Genomic DNA, 27510 nt, shown 5'->3' with positions numbered 1-27510 from the left:
CCCTGGCAGCCTGTTCCAAAGCTTGACATCCCTCCTTGTGAAAAAATTTCAGCAGCTTCATTGCTGCTCTTTGAACATGCACCTCAATGCCTTTATTGTAGTGAGGGGCCAGAACTGAACACAGTGTTCAAGGTGTGACTTCACCAGTGCCGAGTACAGGGGCATGATCACTGCCCTGGCCCTGCTGGCCACACTATCTCTGTTACAAGCCAGGATGCCGTTGGCCTTCTTGGCTGCCTGGGCACAAGCTGGCTTATGCTCAGCCGCTGTTGACCAACATCCCCAGATCCTTTTCCACCAAGCAGATTTCCAACCACTCTTCGCCAAGCCTGTAGCATTGCATGGGGTTGTTGTGCCCCAAGTGCAGGACTCAGCACTGAGCCTTGTTGAACCTTATACAATTGGCCTTGGTCCATGGATCCAGCCTGTCCAGATCCTTCTGCAGAGCCTTCCTACCTTCCAGCAGATCAACATTACTGCCCAACTTGATGTCATCTGCAAAACTTAGTGAGGGTGCACTCGATCCCCTCATCCAGAGCATTGATACAGAACTGGCCCAACTACTGAGCCCCAGGGAACACCACTTGTGACCAGACGCCAGAATGGATTTAACTCCATTCACTACCACTCTTTAGGCCTGGCCATCCAGACAGAATTTTTACCCAATGAAGAGTACACCTGTCCAAGCCATGAGCAGGTAGATTATCCAGAATGCTGTCGGAAACAGTGTCAAAGGCTTTACTAAAGTCTAGGTAGACAACATCCACAGCATTTCCCTCATCAACTAGGCAGGTCACCTTGTCATAGGAGAACAAGTTAGTCATGTGGGACCTGCCTTTCATAAACTCATGCTGACAGGGCCCATTTGTTTGGTTGTCCTGTATGTGCAACATGGTGACACTCAAGCTGATCAGCTCCATAACACTCCCCAGCACTGAGGTCAGACTGACAGGCCTGTAGTTCCTCAGATCCTCCTGACCCTTCTTGTAGATGGGCATCCCATTCACTAACCTCCCATCAACGGGGACCTCCCCAGTTAGCCAGGACAGCTGGTGAATGATTGGAAGTGGCTTGGTGAGCACTTCCAGTAGCTCCCCAAGTGTATACCACCCAGCTCCATAGCCCTTTGTGTGTCTAAATGGTGTAGCAGGTCACTGACCATTTCCCCTTGGATTATGGGTGCTTCATTCTCCTCCCCATCCCTGTCTTCCTTCTCAGGGCACTGGGTACCCAGGGGACAGCTGTTTTTACCATTAAAGACTGAGGCAAAGAAGGCACTAAGTACCTCAACCTTTTCTTCATCCTTTGATCACTGTGTTTCCTCCCACATGCCATAAAGGATGGAGGTTCTTCTTAGCTCTCCTGTTGTTATTAATGTATTTGTAGAAGCACCTTTTGTTGTCTTTTACCACAATAGCCGGATATAATGATAAGGGGGGGCAGGGGGGGAATAAGCAAAATTAACTTTCTTTCTTCCATGAAATAGGTGTTCCTGTCATCCACTGCAACTGAGTATAGCTCTCTTACTATTGAACTGAACAAACCCATAAAGAATGACCTGGTCCTTGACCAAACCCAAGAAAATCTGTACGTGATGACCACAGACAAGGTATGTCCTGCTTGCAATAAGGACCAGGTCTATTTTCACTTTCTCTGCATCTTTACCTGAGATTTGTACATTTCTCAGTTGTTCCTGGAAGTCACCCCATTTGGTGGGACTCCCCTGGCTCTGTGTGTATGAAGATCTTTCTCAAGTCTAAGCTGATGGACTTGGCTGTTGTGACTTGGAGAACTGTGGTATTTAGCAATTCGAAATGGAAAGTGAGTTCACATCTGAAGCTCTCTTATGCTGTCTGTGAGAAGCTTGCAGTTGAGATGTTTGGCACCAGCATGTCACACAGGGTCAAGCAGCCCCAGCGTTCACTCTGGTGTCCATGGGGCACTGGTGAATGCTCTAGCTGCCATCAGTCCTTATCAGGAGTACTTCAGGATTTTGGATGCTGGCAGCATTTACATCTGCAAAGCCGCCAGGAGTTTTCGTGGGTTTTGCTGTCAAAGACAAAGAAGCAATAGAGAGAATTACAATTTTTGGATACGCTTTTGTTCAAGTTGCTGCTAGTGAGTGCAGAAGGAAAGGTCAGACTTCGCTACAAGAGGCACAGGCAGTCTCTTCTAGGTTCTCCTTCTCTGTGCTGGCAGGTGAGAGACAATGGAGGTTTGTAAAGAAAGGAAGAAAAAAAAAGAAAGTAGGAGATGAAAGGGATGCTGGATTTCTCCTTCACCTCCAGATGTAATCCTCTTCGACACTTCTCTGTGGTGGCTGGAGCTGCCAACCTCAGACTTGTGGTTCAACAGCTCTCCGGGACAGGAGTGGTAACAGCCTGCAACCATCTGCAGCATTGACAGTGACATGGAATGGGACGTGGGAAATGCTCCACAGCACTAACATGGGGAAATGAGGAGGGGCTGTGAAAGGAGAGATTTTTTGGGAAAACAGTGCAATAAGAATGCTCTCTGTCTGTTTTATAAAAGCATTAATATGAATTCCTACTGCAAGAATGTTATATTCTAGCTGAAGATTTTCAGACTAGAAGCCACATTGGAAAAAATGCCAGATAAGCAACTGATAAAGCATTTAAAAACATGACAGTTTATGGGGAGAGATTACTGTTTGGTTTTGTGGGTTTTTTGTTGGGTTTTTTTTTGGAGTAGTTGATGCTTCTCTTTGGGCTTTTGCTCAGATTTGGAACATAATCCCAAACATAAGTGTTGTCCACAAAAGCCTGGGTACCCTGGCACCCCACTTGACAAGCTAGCGTGTTGCTTAAAAGGTCCTGCGGTCCCCGCCAGAGCCACTGAGCAGCGCAAGAGATGGTAGCAACCTTGAAGGAGGACAGGTGTTCTGGTGACAGACTGCTTGAACTGGTAGAATTTAGGAAGGCCACACACAAATTTTTCAGAGAAAATTTGCAAAACAATAATTCCATCTCTTGAAAAGTTTAAATTTAGAAAGTGGTAAATGTCTGCCAAGGAAAGGATTTCAGTTCAAGCTTTTCCCAGAAGCTCTCACAAACACTGCAATTTCTCAATAATGCAAATAATAGTTTTCTTCTACAAAACCTGTTCAGCTTAAATATGAATAACTGGAGTTGGGAGCTCTGTAAAGACATTACATTACTGTCATCTCCAGGAGTTAGTTACAATGAGCAGTCCCTCCCCCTTTTAGAAGCATATAGACAAGGAGGGGAATGGAGGCCTTCAGAGCTGGGAGACGTAAGCAAGGGGAAAAGAGTAAATGCTGAAATGTGCTCTTCTGGGTTAAGCATGGCTGGAAGTTGTGGGAATAGAGATATCAGAACCCCACTGGAGTTAAAATGGTTTAGAGGTATTTAAAATAAGGTAAACAATAAGGGCAGGCTAGCATTGCTGATAGGCATGCTTACTGCTAAGCTACCTGGCAGATGCAGCCTGCCTCAGCATTTGGAAATGAACTGCTTGGGCTCTGTAAGCACTTGAGCAAAGTGAAAGTGATGATGTGGTGGGTGATAACTTGAAACAGCCTTTAAAAAGAAATCAAATTGAGAGAAATACAGGGGAAAATGATAGGGAGGTTAAGAGCCATAGTGAGAAATAAGCTCTTGCTTTCCTGTTTCACTTCTCCTCCCAGCTTCTGCTTCTGTGTCAGTAGCAGTAGGTGGCTTGGAGCAAATGCTTTCAAAACTCAGCCTTCACCTCCCTGCTCTGTTCCCAGAGCTTGGGCAGAGAGCAGGAGAAAGCTCTGGCAGCTTCTTGGGGGACTTGGAAAGGAGCGTACCACCCCTGCCGTGCTCATGCTGATTCATTACAAGTGAACATCACTGGGAGGATCCCAGATTCCTACGGTACCTACCATACTGGGAGGAAAGCAGAAGCCTGTGGCAGTCACTTACCACGATCACTAGCTTGTTGGCTTGTTTTGGCTTTTAACACTCATTTTGATTAAGAGTGCCAATTAGAAAATCTCTAAAATTAGATTCTGTGCAGTTTGTAGCTGGCTGTAAACGGAGCTGCTTTTCCTTTTATTTTTTTTTAATCCATTAAGTTTACATAAAACTTGCAGAGATGGCACTCTCCGGGGCTTGTTTCTGCCTGCCAGAATTATGAAATAAATACTTTGTCATAAAAAAGCCATTCACTGGATGTTAAATTACTCGTGGGTACCAGTTAGTGAAGCAGAGTGCCAGTAACTCAGCTCCACTTAGGTAAGAATCTGTGGGAGAATGCAGATAAAGTAAACCTCTGCATTAATAAATGCCAGAAAACTTCCCAATATTGACATTTTTCCTTAACTGAGTCAGATTGAACTCTTAGAATGTGAAAGAAAATGCTAAACTCAGACTTCCAAAGTAGTTTCATAATTGCCAGTTGTCTTAAATGAGAGGATATAAGGTAGAAAAAAGAAAAGCTACATTTCAGAGTTACTGTTTCTAGACTTTTCACACTCTTTAAACCATACTCAACAACAGGAAGATGTCTGTCCCATTCTCCTTTTGCATCATTTCAGCAGTATAACTAGAAGGGGTGGTTGTGTGCTGGCTCCTTTTTCTGTGCATCAAAGAGGGACAAACTTGTTTATTCTCAGCACCAAAGGAAATCAAAACCAGAAGCCATATAGTTGCTGGGGGACTGAGACATGAGGACTGTTGATGCTCTTTTCCCCGCTGCTTCCTGTCGTAATTATTTCCATTTTCTCTCATGAATGTATTGCATGGTGGAGGGTTAGGCACCGAGCAGTACAGTAACCCAAAGTACCCTGGCGCTCTCACGCTTGCAGACTTCCTGAAATGCCCTCTGGCTAAAAGTGCCACTGACGGTCACATTTCCAAACAATTTATGTCCATGCTAGTGATACAGAGGGGAAGATACTCTGTTAAAAAATGGTCTAGCCAGTGCCAAGTCTGCCTTTTGAAAGTATCTGTCCTGCGGTAGCTGTTTCTTGAATTCAGAGCGTTCTTGATGCAGTGTCTGTCCTGCAGTGACTGCTGTAATGTGGATTTTCAGAAGTAACTGGAGGAACTGAAAAGCTCAATTTTTGCAAGACTTGCTTGTGATTCTTAACAGTGTTACTTTGAAGAGAGATGAGATAATATTGGAAAGAAGCAGGTTAAATGTGTAAATATGGACTCTTTTAAGGGGAAAATAACTAGAATCTGTTTCTGTATGTATTTTCTTAAACTCAGGCTGAGCTCTGATCATAATAATACAGGGCCAAGTCTTCTGCTGCCATGGCACTGTACAACCCTGTCCACAAACATTCAGTCTCCTTGTGCCCTCTTCAGATCTGTTACAGTTTGCCTTCCTTTGGGTTCTCCAGGTGCATCGGCTGCCTGTGCAGGACTGCCACAAATATTCAGACTGTGAGAAGTGCACTCAAGCGAGGGACCCATACTGCGGCTGGTGCGTCAGAGAGGGCAGGTGAGTGCTGCTGGGGATTTCCTGGGTACAGGCAGTGGAATAACTCAAATTCTGACACATGCTGTGGGCTACTGCTCAGCGTAGTGATCCCAGCTCTTTGTACGCAGCCTTATGCTCCTGATAGTGATATAATATTATCACACAGACATTGGTATCACTCTTCTGTGCACACAAATTCTTGACTTCTGCAGATTTGTTTAGTTTGGGAAAATACATACTTTGCTGCTGGTACTGAAAATCAGTGAACATCGTCTAACTGATGTGTTATCACTCTCTGAACTGTATGGTCAAATGTCCTCCCAGAAATTACAAGAGTGCTGCCTATTTAAAATCAAAAACTAGAGCATATATTTTAAAGTAGAGCAAGAAAGTGTAGAAAAGAACATAAAAGAAAAATCTGTTCATATCTGAAATAAAGTACATAGCTCAAATGCTAGTTTTCTACATATAAACATCCATCTATCAAGACCTGTAGCTACCTTGAACCCTCATCTAAAGCAGAAGAGCAGAAAGTGGCATTTGGCTGACTATCTGCAGAGGGTAACTGAATTAATATTCAAACACATGTAAACTAGGACAGCACTGAGCAGCTCTGGAATGTCTCTTTTTTGCACTCTGCACTGATCAGAGTGGTGAGAGGGAAAAGCAGTCCTGCAGCTCTTTTTGGCTACTGAGTTAATTAACCCCTTGGCACAAGTGGTTGGAAATCCATGTTTCTAAGTACTTTCTGTTGGAACAAAGGGGCTATTTAATTATAGTATGCAGATGAATTTCAGGCTTCTAGTTTCCTGTCTGAAAATGTGAACTATCACATTAAGTTACCTATCAGCCTGATGGGTAGCATAATATGGAGCTCTGCCGAGAAACTTCTGTGATGCATGCAGGTTTATGTGATATACTGTACCTTCAGCCTGGGTTTCAGTTGCTGTGAATGAAACCTGGGGATTTAGAATATGCACCTCAAACTCCTCCTGCGCTGCTGGGAGTTGAAGGCCGTGTCATATATCATACAAAAAGCAATTTTCCCTAGATTTCCCTTCAGATTTCTGATATGATCACTGACCTCAATATCTCGAAGTATTAATGGTCTTGAGAACAGGCAAACATGAATTTTTGCATTTGCTAGTATTTAATTCCAATGGGGAGAAAAAAATGTTGGATTTCTATTTTTCTCATCTGCAGCACAGTCTGTCTTGTGATCGCACACAGCACTTAATAGTGTGTTTAGGGATATGCTACATGAATGTAGACTCTTTGAAAATGGTATATTTAAGGGTAGCATTACCAGAACTGTGCATCAACTGGCCTGTGTTGAAGTCCCTGGTGAGTTAATAGACTCCTGCTGCAACAGCCAGAGATCCTTCAGCATTTTCTCCTAAACTTTGCACAGAATGGAAAGAATGTGCATGAGGCTGTCCCCACACACACTTCAACAAGCTTTTTCAACCACACATGCAGCTTCTGCAGTGCAGCATCACTTTATTCTGCAGTGCCTGTGATTGAGCTGAGAAAATCTCCCCCTATTTTTGGTGGGGCTGCACAATTGCTTTTGTCTTCCCATAATGGTAACAGTGCCCTGGCAGGCAGCCGTCTCCAATAGTGGCAGCAGCTAAGGAAAACTGACTATGAAAGTAACATCTATAATGCTACTGTTTCGCAGGAGCCCTCCTCAGGCCTGTGTACCTGCAGCAGCGTTTGCTCTCATGAGTGGGGTGTCCTAGCACTGGCAACACATAGGTGTCTGCCACTTGACCTGCAGGAAAAACAGGCTGTTCCCACTCATTCAGGACTTTGTTGTATGCTGCAATGAAGATTAATCAACCTGGTTTCAGATGATCAGTCAATGGCTCTGTTGCTGATGGCTTATGTGCTGAATATTATTGCCTCTGTATGTATTTGGCTTGTCTAATCCAGGGTGGTGTCCAAAATAGTATAAGCATGTTTCCCCACTTGCTTTTGACATTTGAGATCATCAATACTTATTCTACCCCTTATTCTATTAAAAATTGTCTAATAGCAACCTGAATAGTCAATATTAAAGCAAATTCCCAGTCGTATTGTAATTTCAGGCTCTAGTCCTGAAATTGTTGCATGGTTCAGAGAAAGCAGAGTCCAGCTACAATATTGCTTTGCTTTGGTTTCTGTTCCTGTTTTGTCAGGTGCACGAAGAAGGCAGACTGTGAAACAGCCGACAAGGAAAACCACTGGCTGTGGAGCCCAAGTGGCACATGCATGACTATCATTAGTGCAAACCCTCTAAACATGAGTCGCAGAGCCCCTACTAAGGTATGACAAGAAATTGCTTTCCCTACATGTTCTTAAAGCGCATTGATGTGACTGACAGGATGGTGAATATCTGCATTTCTTCATGCACAGTGGAAAATAGGAATAAGGAACTGTTTAGGGTATCTGAATCTCTGCTGTTTCTCACAGTGCTCTTTCTTGCCCACTGTTTTTGCAGGTTGCAGTTCATGTTTTCTTCTGAGAAATGTTTTTTTTTACCTTCTCTGTAAACCGAAAATGATGCACTAGTATGGATCATAAAGCACTTACACTTAATCTGAATATTATGAAAGTGTTGCACAATGTTGTATAACCCATAAAAAGTAATTGATAGAGGAGATTTCACGCTGCCCTTTCAGCTTACTTGAGCATAAACTTAAGTAAGCAGTGGAGCCAGTGGATTTGCCTACACAGAAAAGTCAGTCTGGGTACATGGAGAAGGTAAATTCAGCATGCAAAACGACTCTGTGGCAACAAAACTGGGTGTTCAGAGTGTGACCAGGGTGTCATAGCTTGCTGTAACTGCAAATGAAGCATGCCAGTGCAAACTGAGGGCTTCCTGGACTGCTCAGCAAGTAAAATAAGTAAAATGGCTTTTAATCCCTCTGAATCATAAAGCAAGAGACTTTTGCTCAAGTCACTTTAATTCCATTCTTAACTGGTGTAAACAGCGTTGTGTTAAGGCTCATTTATATGTTGAACAAAAGTGTTGGTAGAGTGTAACTAATCTACTTAAATTCCATACCTTCTCTTAGTCCTGATCTTGTCAGTTTATGTTGACAAGTCTCCCATGTCTCATATCAGCATCTGAGGCCAAAATACATAAAACCCAAAACCAAATCCAACTTCAAATGAGCTTTTACATGCTGCCTGTAACAGCACTGATGCCACTGTCCCCTCGTGATGCCTTTACTCACCAAAGTTCACTGCAACTCATAAAGTTGGCCAGTTTCAGAGAGAAAGGGATGATTGTCATTTCTAGTTGCAGTACAAAATGGAAGAAGTTGTAGTGTATAATTAGTATACCTGAAGCATTATATCAAGGACAACATACAAAATTTCATTTCAATTTTTTTCTTCTTTCCTTGCTAAGTTTCCCTTTTTTTTTTTTTTGCTTTTAGTTTCTCACATGCACTCATTATCAACAGTTTCCTTGAGGAGGTTAAGGTCTCACAGTCATTTAGAAATCTTTCTTCATGATAGAACTCAATGGGTTTCTTGCATGCAGGCAAGAAGTCTTGAGGAAGCCTCTTTTCTGTTCAGCCCTTTCAAACTCCAGTTTTTCCAGCCCATCCACCCTTCATTTCATTATTCACCAGTAACACCTAAGTTAATACAATTTTAATTAAGTTTGTCAGCATTTAAGTGTTAACCACTCTGTTTACTGTTGCTAAACTGCATACTGAGGACAACAGTAAAAGGCTTTAGGTGTGTCTGTACAGACTCTTTTGTTCCAATCTAATGCATTAACAGGACAAGAGGGTTTTTTACCTTTCTAATTCAGCCTAGAGCCAGTTTGGAGCAATTAGTAAAGGTGTAAGAAGAAAAGATTAGCAGATGGGAATAAATAAAAATTGAAGATGAGAACCATCTTATGAGATACTGGCTAAAATGTTGCTGCTTGCCAAAAAGAACAGAGCAGTCGAAATCCTCTGGCCATAAATCTCACTGGGCCTTGGTTCATTTCCTGCAGACATTTTACCCTTTTTACGTTTTGTTTCCAGGTGGAACTGACTGTAAGTCCATTGCCAACTTTGACTGAGAGTGACCAGGTCTTGTGTACGTTTGGTGAAACAACGCATTATGCTCAGTTAAAAGAAGGGATTATTATCTGTGATCCACCTGATATAATTCCTCCGACACCGAAACACCAAGGTAAAGAAATATTGCTACCCTCCACGTATAATAAGAGGAAAGAATGTTTCCTGCTGCTTCTAATGCGATGTTCTTATATGAGCTGCATACAAGTATTTTTCTTCTTCTCGTCCCTTTCCCCAAATAGTCAATTGCTGAACTCTCTGTTCAAACTTTTCCTTTTTTTTCAAAAGGTTTGCTGAAACTTTTCCCATTACTGTATTTGCAAGCTGTAGCATTCCCTGTGTTTCTACCAGGAGCCTGAAGCAGGAGCTTGGCAGAGGCTTAGGTGCAGAGACAGAGAGATGCTGTTCTCTGTTCCAAATAAACAAACCCCAGCTACTCTAATCTTAACCTAATCACTCTGGAGTTGTGGGGCCAGAAGAGCTGCATATGTGCTTCAGATGTGAAGTTTTTCATGTCTGATGCCTTAGTTTTGCTCTAGTCAGCAGACTGCAGTCAGTGGCTTATTTTCTGGTCCAAGTCACAAGGTTGTCCTTTCTCTCATAAAGCTTTCTGCCCCTTCTAATGTGTGCCCTCCAGCTTCTGCATTAGTAAGACCAGTGGAAAAATATGTGATTATGTAATTAAAGGCTGTATCATTGTTCTGAACCACTGATTATATGCTTAAGGTCTATGGCAACCACAATTCTTGTGCTGTTTCCTAGATAGTGCTTTAATCATGCTTTGAGTTCTTACGTCTTGATGCATAAACACATGGGATAAAACTGGTTACACAGCACTGTTTATTTAAAACAAACAAAAAGATAAAAAAAAAAAAGCAAACCAACAAACAGGTGCTCTTGCAGCTCCCAGAGATACCCTTACTATGTATCACAAGGGTACCCTTTTGTATGTATCATAAGTTATAATTCTCTTAAGTCTGAAACAGGTCTGAAATCCAGGTTTAGTTGCAGCAAGAGTAATGATGTTAAAATCTCCCTCCTGAGTTTTAAACTAGCTGGGGTGTGTCACAGCACTAGATTATGCTAACTGTTCAAGCAGCACTATGCTATTTAGGGCAAGTTCACGTTCCCTAAATATTTTGTAAAGCAGGACATAAAGCAACCAGGTTGGTAAACATGACATCTTCACATCGTCCAGCATCAAATGTGAGACTAGAAGTCTATCAGGGATGGCATTAGAGTAACCGAGCCAAACAGAAATAATACGCCTATCTGGGTTGGTTGCACAGGGGTCCCTTTTAAAGGATGTTCAAAAGTAATATAAAGATACTCAGAAGCTTGGCAGACACTTCAGCAGAAGGCAGACAGTTATAAACACAGACAGTGGCTCCTGGCAGCATGTGACAAAAAGTCCTGAGCGATCCACTTACAGTTGAGAAACCCTGCCGAGTTTGAAAAAGTCTGGGTTACTTTAATAGTGTTTGCTTTCAAAAGGAATGAGGCATTGCTAGAGAGCAAGGATGTTTTTTCACAGTCCCATTGCCAGGAAGTACCCTGGCATTCCTACCAGTCTGAAATATTCAGGGGATCCAGTGCAGGCAAAGGTGACTTCCAGCCAAGCAGCTGATGGCCTTCCAAGAACCTGTTCAGGGAAAGCAGAGTTTGAAATTGCTCAATAGTTTGTGAAATAGTTCGTCACATGGGTTTAATGACTTCTGCAAAAGGTATTTCAAACAGCTTCACTGAAGAAAGCACCAGTTTCTGAAGATAAATTTTCCACTCCTGGTTCAGTAATAATCTGGACAAGAGGTACATTTGTGGAGAAATCGTGTATGGCAAACTGAAGATCATAGTGGTAACTTAGTATTGCAGGCACTATAGGGCATTAACCACAAATATCACTTGCTTTAATTCATATGACGACAGTTTTAATCCACAAATAAAAGAGGTAATTTTACATGCAGACATATTCATATTTAAGAAACTGTTTTATTTAAAATGACTGTTCTTCTGCCAGTTTTCATCTGTGTTCAGTTATCTCCCTACTCAGTTTTCCTTGCTCTTCTAGACTCTAGAATTCTAGCATGATGACAGCATCACTGAGAAACACTTCCATAAAACAAAGCTATTCTGTAATTTTGCTTCTTCCCTTTATCCCATCTCTGCTTTTCTTCTGACAACTATGTGCTGAAAAATCTGTAGAGCTTAAAAAGACAAAACAGAGCTTATATATCTAAAGTGTAACAGGTCATGAGATCCAGAGTGTCAATGCTATAGTTAAATATTTGATTATGTCCTGTAAAATAATAAAAATATCATCATTGTATCATTCAGTTCAAGAATTCAGTAACCACTTCGATATTTTCCTTTTGTGATAGATCATGTTTCAGTTCCACTTCAGTTAACCTTTGGAAAGAACAAGATATTTTTTGCGTCACATACTTACCCTTTTTATGACTGTGAAGAAGCAATGAATCTTTTTGAAAATCAGCCGTAAGTATTTCAGCTTCTTAACCTAGGTTTAGGTTTAACGGGCCTGTAGCATGGTGTTTCAGGTAACTGGCTGCTGAGTTACTCAATCATTTCATAATTAAGCTTTTGGCACTCTCAGTTTGCTAGTGTCCAAATCCATTTTCTTACATTTTAATGGAGTTTAAAAATGGTTGAAGGGCCCTAGGTGATCAGGTAATGTACATCATGGAATATGAATGTTCATGACACGCGTAATTAAAGGGCCAGTTCATTGGGTTGCCATTTCTATAGCTGCTAATGTATCCACAGGTGGACATCTGCTTAGCTACTTGTTCCCACAAATGGCAGATTGGTGCCTTGGGTTGTCATGTGTTCAAACAGGACAGTCAAAGCCTACCCTGCCCCTGTCATCTGCCCTGCTTGAGATGTTGCTGCCCAAGGGCAGGTGCAGCCAACCCAAACCCTACTTTGTTCATCCTCTTGTGTGAAGATCAATCAAGATAATATCTAGACCTCTCGGGCTTGATCTCAAAGTTTTCTGATCGTTGCTTAAACACTGAAGGGAGAAAATAGCTTCCTGGGGTTCTTGAGCCATTATTACTATGAAGTTTTCAACTTAATATAGTAAGGCTGCTGTAACAGATTTATCTGCCCTCCATGAATATAGATGGAATTTCATTTACTTTTTTTGTCAATGGGGGGAAGAAGCTCGTCAGTTTGTCCTGACTATCATGTTATATTTGTAGATGCTATTCCTGTGCAAGCAATAGATGGAATTGCCAGTGGGACTGGAAGAGACATATCTGTGAAGAGTCCTCTTCAGTGCAGGATGTGATTAAACAAAATATGGTAATGTTTAAAAATAAGTTTATTAGGTTTTTACTAGTGAAATATTTATTGTTCTTTTCCTCTCACATCAGTTGGTTGAATTAGAGTTTTTAAAATGATTCTAAAGTTAACTCCAGAAGTGTAAGGAGGGGTTTTTTTTAGTGACAGTGCGGAGGTGGGAATTTAAGGGTGTGATTGAGGCAGTGAGACTGAATAACTCCTGAAAGGATATTTTTGTTCCTTTTACTATTTTACTTCAATGGAAGGAGCAAGATTTCAAGGCTGGGAAAGATAATCACCCACAGCTTTGACATGTGCTGCAGTCATTTTTAGCATGTCTAATTTGAAAGGGTGTAATCAAATCTGTCACTGTATTTTAAGCATGAAGTTCTTCAGAACAATCATTCCATTGTCCGAAGGCCATTGGAGCTTGTTGTGATAAGACTTGTTTGGAATAACGTAAAATGTTTCTCTCCCCAGGAAGAAGAATGCCCTCAGTTTCTAAACCCAAACCCTCCAATAATACCAATGGAGTACAGAACAACAGTGTATTTTGAGGGAAGACATCTAGCTTATTATCAGGTAAGTGGATTAATTCAAAAACAGCTGTCATTTGGATTCCACTTAAACTGCAGCCACACCCCTAAAGCGTTAGTTTGTGAGTTTGTGTTCCTTGGAGATTCTGCTTGTAATTGTTTTTAAAGAAGGGAAAGAGCTACACTTTCAAGTTTGATATAATATTAATTACTGTGGTAGAGTCATCACCAAGACAGAATCAGAGCTGGACAAAATATTTTATGCTACTAGACATAAGACAGGGGGTGTTTAAAGAATGAAAGTTGGACCAACTGAAACACTTGACAATTACTTTTTATCTAATGAAAGGAGGATTTAGGAATTGTGACTGATTCTTATCTTTTTTCTAATGAAATATTCACCTTTATTTTTGTTCTAGAATGAAATCCCTCAGTGTGTTTAATTCAGTTTTCACTTTTCAAACAAAAATGCACTTAGAAATTAAATGTTTCTTAGTTTGCAGAAAACAGTTTTTTGCCTTTTTTTTCTTTTGTGTGTGTGTAACCATCAAACCAGAAGATCACGTATTTTCTCAACTGCAGCAAAGGCTTCTCTTTCTCACTATTTGCTTCCAGAAAGTAAATTATAAAGCTTCTAAGAAGTCAAGAGTTTGACCCCAACTTAAAATTGTTTTATAATTTAGAAGTGCATAAAATGGTATTGTTACTTTGATAAAAACGAAGCTTAAACCCCACTCTTTAGGTGATAGCTCAAGTATTGTTCTTAGTTTCTATTGTTTGTCTCTGTGTTGTCTTTGTATAAACGTGAATTGATGACAGATATGCTGGAGACTGCATCGATTGCTTTAGCTAGCAGCCATCTATCAAGGGAAAGAAGGCTCTTGTTTTTTGAGGGTTGGTTTGTTTTTTTTCCCTTTGCCAAACTGAAGTACTTTATAGCTTACAAAGTCCTTTTATCACCCCTTCTACACCCGCCAAGGGATGGAAAAGGGTAAGCAGGTCTGGAGAGAAAGGTAAAAGCAGCCCTTAAGCCCTACAGTCATGTGAAGATCACGCTGTATATCACTACACTATACATATATCAAGATCATGCATATCTATACATAGATGTGATCAAAAACAAACGTTGCTTCTTGAAGACCTTAAGATATGCATAAACAAAGAAAAGCAATTTGGTGAATTTAGTCTGTTCTCCAAGATGCCAGGACCTGTCCCTGGTAGGATGTCTGGCTGTGTGCAAGATGAGGCACACAGCGCTTGTCTTAGGCCACAGATCTATTTGGTAAAAATAGAAAAGTATTCAAAAAACTTTACTCACACCGCATTTCTTCTGTTTAACATCGTGAAGAGCTGTTTTTCTGCACACGATGAAAATCTTTCCCTGCTCCTTTGATATAAGTGGAAGAGCCCGTTCTCTCTTGAGAACAAATTCAGGGCAGATGCATAATCTAGATGTGCTGAATTTGACTTCTAGAGGACGTTTTTCCTCCAAGGAGGAGAAACAGCAGCAGGAACCCAAAATCTCCTTTGTCTGTTTTATCATTTTGTGAATAAGAATTTTAATCTTTCTGAACTACTTGTAGAGAACAGGGAATGAAAAAGCTTCTCTCCTTTCTTTTTTCCTGTGAGTTATCAATTACCTTTAACAAAGGCAGAGACACATCCTGTGGATTGAATGCTTTGTCATGGGTAGCAATGTTTAACAGTTTGTCTACAGACCAAACCTAGTATGCAGTTATTTAACATGGAACTGGGAAGGCTTAAGTGGAATTCAGGTCTCTGTAAGTAGTCAGATGAATGCATAGGACCTAGGCTGGAAAGAAGTTGTGAATCAATAGGTGTCCCAGGATGTCACAACATTTTTCTTTTAGGCGAGAGCCATGTGGAAATGTCATCTCTGTCATGGGAGCGGTTCCATACATCCTGGTACAGAGGGACACTTTTAAAGCCAAGATAATAATGCCTTCAGTGCCAGGACTTGAATAGGCACACACAGGGACTACAGCTGTATACACAGACCTCTAAGTATATGTGAAAACAGACAAGTAAGGCATGAAATAGTTGTAATCGTACACGCACTCATGCCTGTGGGGTCATGCTATCTGAAACAGTAACTTTGGTTACTGGAAGTTTATTTGAGTAAGGGCATAACCTACTTGGTAAACACTCATTGAGGGCAGGGTGGCTCAGGAGAAGCCATGGATAGACATTTTGTAGGATTTTGCCTGCAACCCAAATGCAAAATAGCATTTGGCTTCTCATGTAGAATGATTTTGCCACAGGATATGCTGGGCATTACGGTGTGCTTGGAGCAAGCAGTCATGCAACTATGAGCACATTTAAGGCCTTTATTGATTAGGACATTGGTATATATCCTTTTGCCTCCTGTTTTCCCTTCCTAAATCCTTGCTTAGAAAAAGCAAAAATGAATGTTATGTTGTCAGTCTGAACTGCTAGCTTTATAATCTTGGTTGAATTTGTGTTTTGCTTAAAAAAGCAATGCACAACCTGCCTTATCCTGGGTGACTAAGTACACTAGTATGTATTGTGCATATAAGCATCTCTATTTCTAGGTAGAGATTACCAGTGAAGGTTTGGGCTTACTCAGTGAGTAGAAGAGGTAGATGGCTTCTAAAACTGCTAATGCAGAACTGAGGGTAGACGAATTAGCTCACACGGTTTTTATGCCCCACTTAACTTGTGAACATTTATGGTACAATGCATAAATCTCCTTGTGAGGACTTCCACTGGATGGAGATAGTCTAAAAGAGGAGAAGCTGTTCATTGTTCTTCTACCCCTCCTTCCTCTGAAAGTAAGTCCAAACTGTTGTCATTCTCTTGGGCATAGCCTCATCCAAAAGAAGAGAGGAAAGGTTAGTACTGATCAGTCATATTGAATACAACTTCTGAGAGGCATTCTCTGGCTGAGTCCTTGAAAGACTGGCACAGTAGAAGAGACAGATGTACCAGTATCAAGATAACCTTATTAGACCTCCAAAGATTTTCCTGTTTGGATTTGTCTTTGTCAATTGAATCACAGAACAGCTGAGCTGAGAGTTTTTTCAGTGTGGCACAGGTCTGAATGCTGCCTAAAGGCAGGAATGAATGGATTCAGGGCCTAGGGAGAAGAGAAGGGGAGGAAGGTATCTATGAGGCAGGAATACTCTTGAGCTGATGCTGCCATCAAAGGCTGCCCTGTGAAATCACAGATGGAGTCATGGTGAGGCAAGGGAAACAAAGCCAGCAGGATCTGAGAGACCTTCATTCCAGTTTTCCAGGCAATTCTTGCATTCCTGCTCTTCCCAGGATCCCTACAGGGAAAACTGTAAAGGGCAGAACTCACACAGCTCTGTTAATAACACATCTGATGTGTGTAGCCATCCAATATTCACGTCCCTTGGCTTTTTCCCTAAAATAGAATGCTAGATATGTCCTGCTTTGTTTGTACTGCTTGGTGCTGCCACCTTTACTGAAACTTGGAGGAGTGCAGCAAGGTAGCAGATTCCACTGGCTCAGTGTTTCACTAGCTCTGTTTTAGAAGATGACTTTAACTGGTTAGACTTCTCCCTTTGGTCTTATTGCTTCCAGTGCTGAACAGGATATTGCCTGGTGATATTTTATTATGTTTGGTGATGATACAAGAAGCCTAAACTGAACTTTTCTCTTCCATAGGATAAAAAATTTATGGTTGGAAACAGCCAGTTTGAATTTGAAGCTCCTGTTGACATACCAGCGGAAGGAATATTTTCGTTCATGAGTAAAGAGGTAAATGCACAAATACGATTTATCTACCAAATATATTCTGTTCTTATAGTCCTGTTCCAGTGTCCACATGTGTTCAGAAATATACAGGTAATATTAGTTTCTCTCGGAGAAGAAAGTCACCTGTGATGGAGATTCCCCTTTGGCAGTAGCAGTCAAAGGCAGCAGCTTTGGCTCAGAGCTCCTGGGGTCTCCCCTTAAAGACTCCAATTTTTCTTCTTGATTTCTCTACCTATGCAATCCACAGATTCATTGAACTGTCTCTGGAGAAATTCAGGACCATTACTCATTTGTTCTTCACTTTTTTATGCAACCTGTTGAAACCTTTGAGCATAAAAGTTGAGATCTTAGAGCTTTCTCCCTCCAGCACTCAAACTCTATCTTTCCTATTTTTCATCTGTAAAAATGGGAATGATATCAGTATGTTGTTTGGCTGCTTAACACCTATGTTTTTTTTCACTCTGGTTTATTCTACAGAGAAAGGAAATAGTATTTTTAAGTAAATAGTCTATTTACCAAGCTCAAAGTTGGACTCACAAATGTTATGCTGATTTTAACCTTTATGTCTTACAAGCTTACTAACAGAGTAGTTTTGGAAACTAATAGCATTTATGCAGCATTTGAGCATAGCACAAAGCATTTGCTTTATAAAGCCATTGTATTTTTCTTTGCTCTTTTCCCTTTCCACCACTTGTTGTTGGTGTTGTCTTTCAACATGAGCAGAAGCTCATGTCTTGGAGCATGTGAACCTTGTGCTTTGGCAATAACGAGGGGGTTGCACTGTAAAAGATGCAAGAGATTTTCCCTCCATGTGTCACGAGACTGCCATGTCCACAGAAGTAATGGGACCAGATGGTGTGGGAAGGGAGAACTCAGCAGGACCAGCAGCTATACTTACTGAATCTGAACAGTACCTTTGCAGCCTCGATACTCATAACCAAATGTAAATGAACTTCATGAAAAGTGAATATTGAGATATTGCTGTCCCTTGGAACTTGACAATTGACTGTGAAGGATTAGGTTCATTAAATCATTTTTCTATAAATGTATTTGGACTAGATGAAAAAAAAAGACCATAATGTTTGGGATAGTTTCTAAAACCTTCACAGTTCTGATTATTGAGAATCATAGAAATCACATGAAGTTAACCTTGCCAAATAAAAATATATGTCTCTCTATTTTGTCATTTTTTCCAGTTCTCCTACAGTGCAAATGAGACTCTACAACTTAACTTATCCATAAGAACAGATAAGGTCAAGATTGACAGCAAACTGATGGGTAGGTATGAATATGAAATTACAGGGAGGTTAATTACAGTAAGTAATCTATATCTTCTTGATGTGAATGTTAAATTTGTAGGTTTTACTGGTTTGGGTGAAACAAGTCTGGCAGTTCAGAAGTTATTAAGACTAAACTCCTTAATTAAATGTCAGTGTTGCCAACAAGTTTGCTGATGACACCAAGATGGAGGGAAGGGGTGCCATCCAGAGGGGCCTTGAAAGGCTTGAGAGGTGGGCCAGTGACAACCTCATGATGTTCAACAAGGCCAAGCGCAAGGCTCTGGACATGGCTTAGGGCAATCCCAAGCACAAATACAGACTTGGAGGAGAGTGTATTGAGAACAGCTCTGAGGAGAAGGACTTGGGTATATTGGTTGACTAGAAGCTCAACACGAGCCAACAGTGTGCATTTGCAGCCCAGAAAGCCAGTGTGTGCTGGGCTGCATAAAAAGAAGTGTGACCAGCAGGTTGACGGAAGTGATTCTGCCACTCTCCTCTGCTCTTGTGAGAACTCACCTGGAGTTCTGTGTTCGGCAACAGAGTCCTAAGTAAGATGTGGACCTGTTGGAGGAGGTCCAAAGGAGGGCCATGAAGATGATCATAGGGCTGGAGCACCTATTCTATGATGACAGGCTGAGAGAGTTGGGGATGTTCAGCCTGGAGAAGAGAAGGCTCTGGGGAAACCTAAGGAAACCTTGTCAGTACTTAAAAGGGGCTTATAAGAATGATGTGGGACAAACTTTTTAGCAGGTCCTTTTGCAATAGGGCAAGGGGTAATGGTTTTAAAGTAGAAGAGGGGAAGTTTAGACTAGATATAAGGAAGAAACTTGCCATGATGAAACACAGAAAAAGGTTGTCCAGAGAGGTTGTAGATGCCCCATTCCTGGAAACATTCAAGGTCTAGTTGGATGGGGCTCTGAGCAACCTGATCTAGTTGAAGATGTCCCTGCTTGTTGCAGGGGGTTGGGCCTGATGACCTTTGAAGATTCCTTCCAACCCAAATTGTTCTATGATTCTACAATTTGCAAGTTTGCTGTGCTCTGAAGAGCAATCGTAAAAGCAAAGCGTCACAGTTCCAATGAACTTAAGTAGTTTGATTTTTTTAATTTTTTTCAATGGCCATTTCCCTTCCCCAATGAACTTTCACTCTCCAACAGCAGAAAGGGATCCTTCTCACTGCTGCTCATAGGGGCATCACCGGAAATCTCAACTTTCAGCTGTGTCTCATCTCAGACAGGTTCTGCAATCTCTATGTCTGTTGGCAACCAGCAATACGTGGAAACATTGTGTTCTTTCAGCTCAAGACTTTATTCATTCATTTCTATGGCAAAAAGAAGTATATGAAGTGTTTTATATACTACAAAGACTTAGTCTCCAATATAAATTCCTTTGTAAATACACATTTATTTATTTATTTCAACATACAATAGTGAAGTAACTATGTCTGTGAGCCTAGTCCTGAGCTAAGCTGAGGAAAATCCCATCAAAACCATTGGAGCAGTACCTAGAAGCTGGGACCTACCTTACGCTTCGTTGAACTGGAGTTTAAGGCATAATATTGCAAAAACTGTGAGGCAACACGCTTGTTACTTGTGTGACGAATAAACATCAGGAAAACTAATACTGTCCCCAAGTAGTTTCCCCTGTAGACCATATTTTTCCATCTGTACACTATTTAAATTTATTCCCTTTCTTATTGGCAGCATAGAAATACGTTTTTAGAAGATTTTCCCTATGGCTCTATGTGCAGTGTTGAAAGCACTTAAAAGAGGACCTGGCATGAATGTTACAGGGAAGTCATATTACAATCTCACACTGTCTTGATTTCCATTTCAAAGGCTGTGGTGTTTAGAACTGCAGAATTTTTGACCAAATGTTCTAAATGTCTTTTTTTCCAAGACTGGGAAAAATACTGAAAAAAAAAAAAAAGTAGCTGAGTTATTAAAGAAGTGTTATCTTTCAAATTGAAATATAGAGCCCTTGCAAGAGGGAAATTGAAAAATTGTCAGCAAATATCTCTTTTTGGTATAAAAGGGATTTTTTTAATCCAAATTATCTCCTGCTTTTAAATTTCCTTGCCATATGAAATCCAGAGCGTGGTTTTATACATCTTGAAAAGAATTGGCTTTGGGTATGTGATTGCTGCTGAGAAGCACCTTTGAACCTGCTGGTGAAAGAACTCTTTCTTTTTACACTTACTGAATGCTAAGTTGCGATAGCATTTTTACATCTCACACCATCAGGGGTTCTGAACAGTAAGAAATCCAATATATCCCTTTCATCCTTTGTCCTTTTTATCAATGATTTCACAGCTGGTATCTCAAGGTGATGGATAAGAGTCTGAATCTAATGAGTGGCTTGCTGCTGGTACGTTTAATAAGCTGATCAGTGAACGGGGGGGTGTTTAATGCATCAAGGCTTTCTCTGTTACATTTATGCAACTGGATGTGAGGGACATCAAGATGTTGCAGTGCTGACATTGTTTACTGAGGGGTGGGATGAAAATTCCTGTCCAGCTGATGGGAGATAACGGAGTAATTCAGTAATCATGTTCCCGTGCCATACCAGGAGGTCATGGGGCAGTGTGGGTAGGAAAGGAGGGTTTAGGAAGGCAAGGGGAAGATTTGCTTAATAATGTTACCTGCTCAAGTTCCTGTACAATAGCAACCTTTCAGAGTGCTGGATTAAGAAAGCAATCTGGTTCCTTCAAAAGCAATTTGGAGCATAGATGTGAGGGCTTTTCCTCAGCACTATGTTCACATCCAACATACAAAGTGAAGAGTTAACACACAAACTGTTGAAAATATTGCTTGAGTTATGCTTGTTGCTTAGTGACTTCCGTATCGATGTGCTCTGTATATGAGACAAATGATGCTCCTCCTGCTTTGTGCTCATTGATTCCTTGAGAACTCAAGATAGGAGTTGAATCAAATGGATGCTCTTTCTCATTGATTTATTGTTACAAATGCCAAAGTCCCTCTGTTTTGCATATACCTCTAGTGATGTGTCATCTGAGTTTGTGCTGGTAAAGCTATCTGAAATCAAGCAAATGTGCTGACTAAATGTAAGAGGAGTTAAAACCAGGCTTCATCATGTCATTCAGTGTAAGGGGAAGAATAAAAACATGTTATTCTATTAAAGACTTGCTGTGAAACTGAATGCTGAGGCTTTAGAATATGCAAAATTTAGAGAAAAACTGTTCTTATGAGGTTATGTACTCCCATGCAACTCTCAGAGAGACTGTAGCCAGGTTTGGCACATCTGTAATATTGTTCAAGCCTAGCAGGGAAATAAGCACTGTTAAAAAATAATGGAAAAGCAGCATTCTCATTTTACTTCTTCATTTCAGTAGAAATCTGACATGGTAGCCTCTTAGAATTTAAAAGCTGCTGCTGCTGCTGTTATCTAGGAAGATACCAAGTGCATTGAAATGTTAGTGACTGGAGAGTGGATTCGCCAGTATCACCCCTAGAGTCCTGCTCCTCTGAGAATAAAAGCTTTCTTTAAATAGTAATTTTTGATGGCCTTTACCATATGTAATCTCAAAGGAATCTATCCTAGTCTGTTTTGCCCACATCTGTTTACTTTGCTTTGCTTCCTGCATGTTTAAGGATGACTCTTGTTTGAAAAAACCCCAGTGTCAGTAAGGGTACCATTTACTGAGACTTAATGAGCACATAAACCAGCTCATCACTACTGGAAAGGGGAGATGTTGAGTCTCTGTCTTGCACTCCCCACTCCCATCTGTGAACACATTTAACTCTTGAAAGAGCACAGGAGGAAACCTGGATAGTTTTCTGATGTTCTGGTAAGTTAAGTTGATTTACAGGAAGACTCAACAGGTGCCAGAGCCTTGGTGGCAGAGAGGGAGAGGCTGTATGGCCAGGAAAAAAAAAGAGAGTAAACAGTGGAGAGAAGCAGGGATGAAGGGAAGAGGAGAAAAGGAGGGAGTAAGAAGTCTTCCTCTTTACAATAATCAGCTCGCCTTCCCTGGGGTGCACAGCACTCACACACTGGGTAATCTGTGCAACTTGCATGCTTCCCCTAGAGAAATGGGCAGCATCTTTTCAGTCTGTTTTCTTCTGGGCTAGCTCTCAAGTGCATCTCCAAATGTTTTCTTGCAAGCCCAGGCTTTCCGTATGGTGCTGGGCCACCCAGCTATGTCTCAGCTTTGCATCTATTTAGGCAGATTAATTTTGTTCAGTGACTGTGCATCATGCTAGAGATTGATGGGGGCCAAAACAAGCTTGGTGTCTGGGACAGTTGGTGCATGATTCATCAGGCTGTCAGGCCTGATTTCTTAACTCAAAAAATCTAGAATTAAACCCCACTACGGAAGGAATAAGGCATACAACAGGATGGCAATTCAAGACAAAAGAGAAAGCAAAAGGAAGAATATAGAGTAGAATGGAGAAATCAAGAGGTATTAACTTGAACAAAGGATAACACTTCATTAAGTGTTAACTTTCTATTCAGTTAAGGCTTTAGTGATGATTTTGGAAAGGCCCAAATATCCTGGAAACAGCCCACAAAGGCAGCTCTTTTCCTTTAAATAAGTGACTGGCAGAGGTCCCATGCCAGCTGATGTCTGTCCCTATTGACACCCGTGCAGAGTTTATACCCTTCCACATCTGACTCCTGGTATACCAGGAGGGCCTGTTTGTTTGAACCAGTCTTTGAAAAGTTTCATTGAGGATAGTCAAATAAAAGACTTTGTACTTAAATGTTTTGACAGTGGCTGAGTGACAGAAATGTATTTGGGTTTTCTTGATAGTTTATTCATATCTCTGCACATAGATAGATTTCAGGATTTTCCATACAGGGAAAAATACAGTTTTTGCTCAGCATCATTCATGGGTTAAGTACAGAGTTTGCATATTCTTCACACGGCTCCACTGAACTTTGTACATAAGATTAGTTTTCCTTCGTATAACACACTCAACATCCTTAAACCAGAGGAAACCGTCTTAAGTGCATTTATTGCTCATATTTCAGTGACTCTGTACAACTGCTCTTATGGACGAAGCGACTGCAGCTTATGCCTCGCGGCCCATCACGACTATAAGTGTGTCTGGTGTGAAGAAGATGGCAAGCCCAGCAAGTGCGTGTATGAAAAACTCTGTCGCGTTCCTCCCACCAACACGTGTCCTCATCCAGAAATCACTCGCGTAAGATTGCTTTTTTCTCTCCCTACCACTGTATTATTTTTCAGAAGAAAGCTTCCAAGCAAGCTCATACTGAAAGGCAAGTCTTTTTTCTTAGGGTGTTAAGTAAGCTTCTGCAATAGCTGCAAGGGAATAATGCCAGTAGTGATGTGTCAGAGAGATTTGTGAAGACTCAAAATAAGAGACTGAATGGAGTCTTTGAGACTCCTTGCTTTTCAGGCTTTGTCCTCAGTGTGCCAGAAGCCAGGCTAGCAGTGTGAGTTTAAACGTGGCACTTGATTCTTGAGAATCAGCATGGATTATTTTTTTTTATCTCCTGGAGTTCTTTCTACCTGAAATAAGTGTATAAGAGATGTTTACTGCTCCTGGAACTACAAGGACTTAGCAGGCTCATTAACAGGCTTCAAACTAGACTTTTAAATAGTGTTTAATAAGGGAGCAGGTTGTTTCTGGCTCACAAAGTGTTTTCCAGGTGTCAGTGATATTTTCCAGTCCACACCAGAATCAAACCTAAGGCTGCAGAAGTTGAATGTAAGGAGTCAGAGAGACCAAAAGAGCACCCCTGACTTACTGTGTGGTTGGAGCATTCACTCAGGGTGAGGGAAGGCTGTTGTCCGCATTTGTGAACCAGTAGCCTAAGGAAGAAGTAATAAATCCTTGTCCTTACCAGCAACAAGCAAAGGTTGTTTTCCTTGGCATAATTGTCAAGTAAAGCATGACATGTACTTCCACTGAACAAGTCTAAATTGCTGCAACAGCGCTATCAGTACTTTGAACTTCAGACACACTCTTTGATGAGAACATACCCCAGGCTATCACAGACGTTGAGTGTGGCAGAGGCTGAGAATCATAACAGGGATGTTTCACTCAAAAGGAACTGTTTAGTTCTGAAACCTGTGGCTCAAACTGATGGAGATGCTGAATCTCCTGAGGCTGTGCAGTTAGGGGTGCAGCCTGGCTACAGGCAGACCAGCAGCATGCTGGAGGAGGTTGACCGTGATGATGTGTCTAAGAAGAAATGGTAGGCAAACAGTTCAAGTCTGCCAAGGCAGGCAAACACCCTAAAATCTCAACAGGAAGTGTGGAGAAGAATACTTGTGCGATACCTGTGCTCAGATATAGATATTTGAGTGGGAAGGAAAAGGAAAATAAAGAAAAAATACAAGTGTTCTCACGTGGGGTACTGTTTGTACATGATTGTGGATTAAATACTAAAATATTGTTTTTTGCAAAGCTTTTGTTAGCCTCAGATTTGCACAAAATATTTGGAAACTTACAGAAGCCATTGAGTCATTTTCCAGCTAGTTTATTCATTGTTGAGTACAAAGGGATGGCCAGCAGGCAGAAGTTTCAGGAAGCTGAACCAGTGGGAAAACAGAACAAGTGATTCTGGAGCTGGGCTGGGCAGCAGCAGCCATGTCCCTGTGCTCAGACTTGCTTAGATCTAAGAAGCTCAGGTTTTGATGGAGCAGACATTTAAGTTCAGACTTTCAGCAGCTGCATTTGTTTGGCTTCCAGTTACTGCCTATGGGACTCTGAATCATTCTTGATACCATCCTTGACAGTAAACTTACAGCGCTTCAAAGCTAAAGACCTGAAAAGGTCTTGCTGGAGGTGCTGCAAATATTACATAGGAAACAAGTTAGTCTCCCAACAAATACTCAGAATTCAAGTGCCTGTTTGGGTCATATTTCAAACTGAGAAGTCCACTGCAACTGCAGAATTTTCTCAGCTCTCATTTTAATTGCAAGTTAATTAATTAGCATCAGCCCGTGTACTCAGCATCCTACCATTTGATGCACTAAGGGAGATCAGGGTACTAGAGGAACCTTTGAAGACACTATGTGCAGCAGCACTGTGTGTTAGGAAGGTACACTGTTCTGATGTGAACCTAAGGGGAGAAAATCATGGCAAAAAAACGCTGGAAAAGCTCCACGGGATCATTACAAGAGGAGCCTGATCCATTTGCTTTTCAAAATCACAGTACATTACTGGAGGATGCAAACTTAGAGTAAACACCAAGCAAGAGTTTTGTATGTAACAGTGTGTGTGGCACAGGAGACAAAATCTGCAGCTGATGATACTGGTTCTAAGCTAATAGATGGTAAATTAATATTAACAAGTTAAATAGCGTGTTTTTGTATGGGTCCTACAAGAAACATCTTTTGAAATGTGTGTAACTTAAAGTAGCTTTACATAATATGGAAAGGCAACAAGATCAGTGAAGTATTTAATTTTGCTTTTTTTTTTTTTAACATTTTCTCATGCAAACACAGATTGAACCAAAAACTGGACCACTAAGTGGTGGAATTCTTTTGACCATAATGGGATCTAATTTGGGAATAACAGCAGAAGATGTAAAAAATATAACAGTGGCAGACGAGGAATGTGTTTTCAAAGAGGAGTTCTACTCCGTCTCCACAAGGTAATTGCTGGATACTTTTCATAAGATTTTAGAATAAAAAATGAATCTCTGTGCATTTTCAGAAGAAGATGATCTTCCTGTGATTATAAAAGATTATCAATAGAAGAAAGAACTAGTGTGATGTACCTGCAATATTTCATAGTGACATTCGAATCTTTATTTAAAATTGTTATATATGCAAATACAGCAACAAATTTACAATAGTGTACTGCAATCCTGCTTCTGATTGATTAAGTTTTTTCCTTATTTGAAAAGCTTTCATAAACTATAATTGCAGAGATCTCAAGACTATCTATTTGTTTTTAAATGAAAGGCATTGTAGGTATACATCTAGTCATTAAAATCTTTGGTGAATCTGAACCACAGTGCAACCAAGCATGCAAGATTTATGGGAAAGTAGGCAAAGCAAGATTAAATGTTTATGGTTTAGTCTAGCCACAAAGCTTCTTTCCTGGGGTCAGGGAAGAAGCCTGGCTTTAGGTATAGGTATAGCTTTAGCTTTAGATGGCTGAGTTTCATCCCAGAGCCAACAAGCCCATGGATGTTGGATGGCCTAAGCAGATTGGTAGATGCTTTGCAGGTAACCTGTCACCCTCTTACACAGTGCCAAAAATTAAAACAAAGTGCCTAAATTCTTTTAGGTGTTTCCTGCAGATTATCTTGAGCATCTAATTTCAAGAGGGAAATACCCTTTTGACATTAGGTAATAAAAAACCTAGCACAAAGGTTCAGTAGTAATATTAAGAGTAATAGCATATTTTAAGCAGTGTGATCTTTCATTGGCTTTTGATATTTACAGCTTCAATTGAAACCTTGTCTTTCTTTCTCTCCAGTTAAAGTGTACTCCAGTAACTTTTTTGCTACTTCTGTGGCATGTTTCAAAAGGGATTTTGAAGATACCTAAGTGGTTTTTTAGTTCTTGAAAAATGTTTAGCTTTAATCAGTTTATGGATTGGCCATTTGGAAGCTTCCCAGGCTCCTAGAACTTAAGAATGTGTATATAGCTGTTTATCTCTTACTGCTTCCCAAATCCATTGCTGTCACTTGTGTGTTTACATGTACATCACCATCTACAAAATTCCCAACTTTTATACAGTCATCTTTTCCCATTCCCTATTTTCAGTGTTTGCAAAAGCTGCACTGAATTGCAGCATAGCCTTACAAGAATTTCCCCAGCCTCTTGGCTTTTTCTAAAGCTTTTTGATATTTTTAAATACATGGAAAGGAGCCAGAAGTGAAATGACTGGTTCCTTGTATCATAGCAACATTACTGGTTTCCTGAGCTCTGCCAGATTGGTAATGCGCGCGAACAAATGCAACTTGCATAATGTCATTTATCAACAAATTAGGAGGATTTGAAGGATGTTCTCCATTAGGGAAGCCTTGAAAAAGAACTTACTCAAAATCTCCAAATAGATATGTACAATTTTCTTTCTTTATCTTCCTACATTCTTTTGTTTTATTATTACCTTCTTTTATTTAATTGAATTTTAAACAAAATTAATAAGTGCCTAGTCTTACTCCCCGATCCTTCTGCAGTAAAAA

The 27510-nt window shown here is 40.7% G+C and overlaps 1 protein-coding gene across 4 annotated transcripts in view; it reads left to right on the top strand.

The window, feature by feature from the left end:
• Positions 1-27510, top strand: part of PLXNB2 (plexin B2) — a 114618-nt gene that overhangs the window by 38425 nt on the left and 48683 nt on the right. For all 4 annotated transcript variants that reach the window (XM_061467542.1, XM_061467544.1, XM_061467541.1 and 1 more), the window contains exons 4-14: positions 1487-1609; positions 5354-5454; positions 7614-7740; positions 9462-9612; positions 11876-11990; positions 12716-12818; positions 13278-13379; positions 17006-17098; positions 18292-18373; positions 23371-23543; positions 25817-25965. In XM_061467542.1, coding sequence (XP_061323526.1) covers positions 1487-1609; positions 5354-5454; positions 7614-7740; positions 9462-9612; positions 11876-11990; positions 12716-12818; positions 13278-13379; positions 17006-17098; positions 18292-18373; positions 23371-23543; positions 25817-25965 — 1319 coding nt within the window. The remainder of the gene's footprint in view (positions 1-1486; positions 1610-5353; positions 5455-7613; positions 7741-9461; positions 9613-11875; positions 11991-12715; positions 12819-13277; positions 13380-17005; positions 17099-18291; positions 18374-23370; positions 23544-25816; positions 25966-27510) is intronic.

Source organism: Pezoporus flaviventris, unplaced genomic scaffold, assembly GCF_033815535.1.
Source record: "Pezoporus flaviventris isolate CSIRO_AGI_PZ_B2104156 unplaced genomic scaffold, CSIRO_AGI_Pfla_v1 ptg000045l, whole genome shotgun sequence".
NCBI lineage: Eukaryota > Metazoa > Chordata > Aves > Psittaciformes > Psittacidae > Pezoporus > Pezoporus flaviventris.
This window is presented reverse-complemented; position numbering and strand designations above follow the sequence as displayed.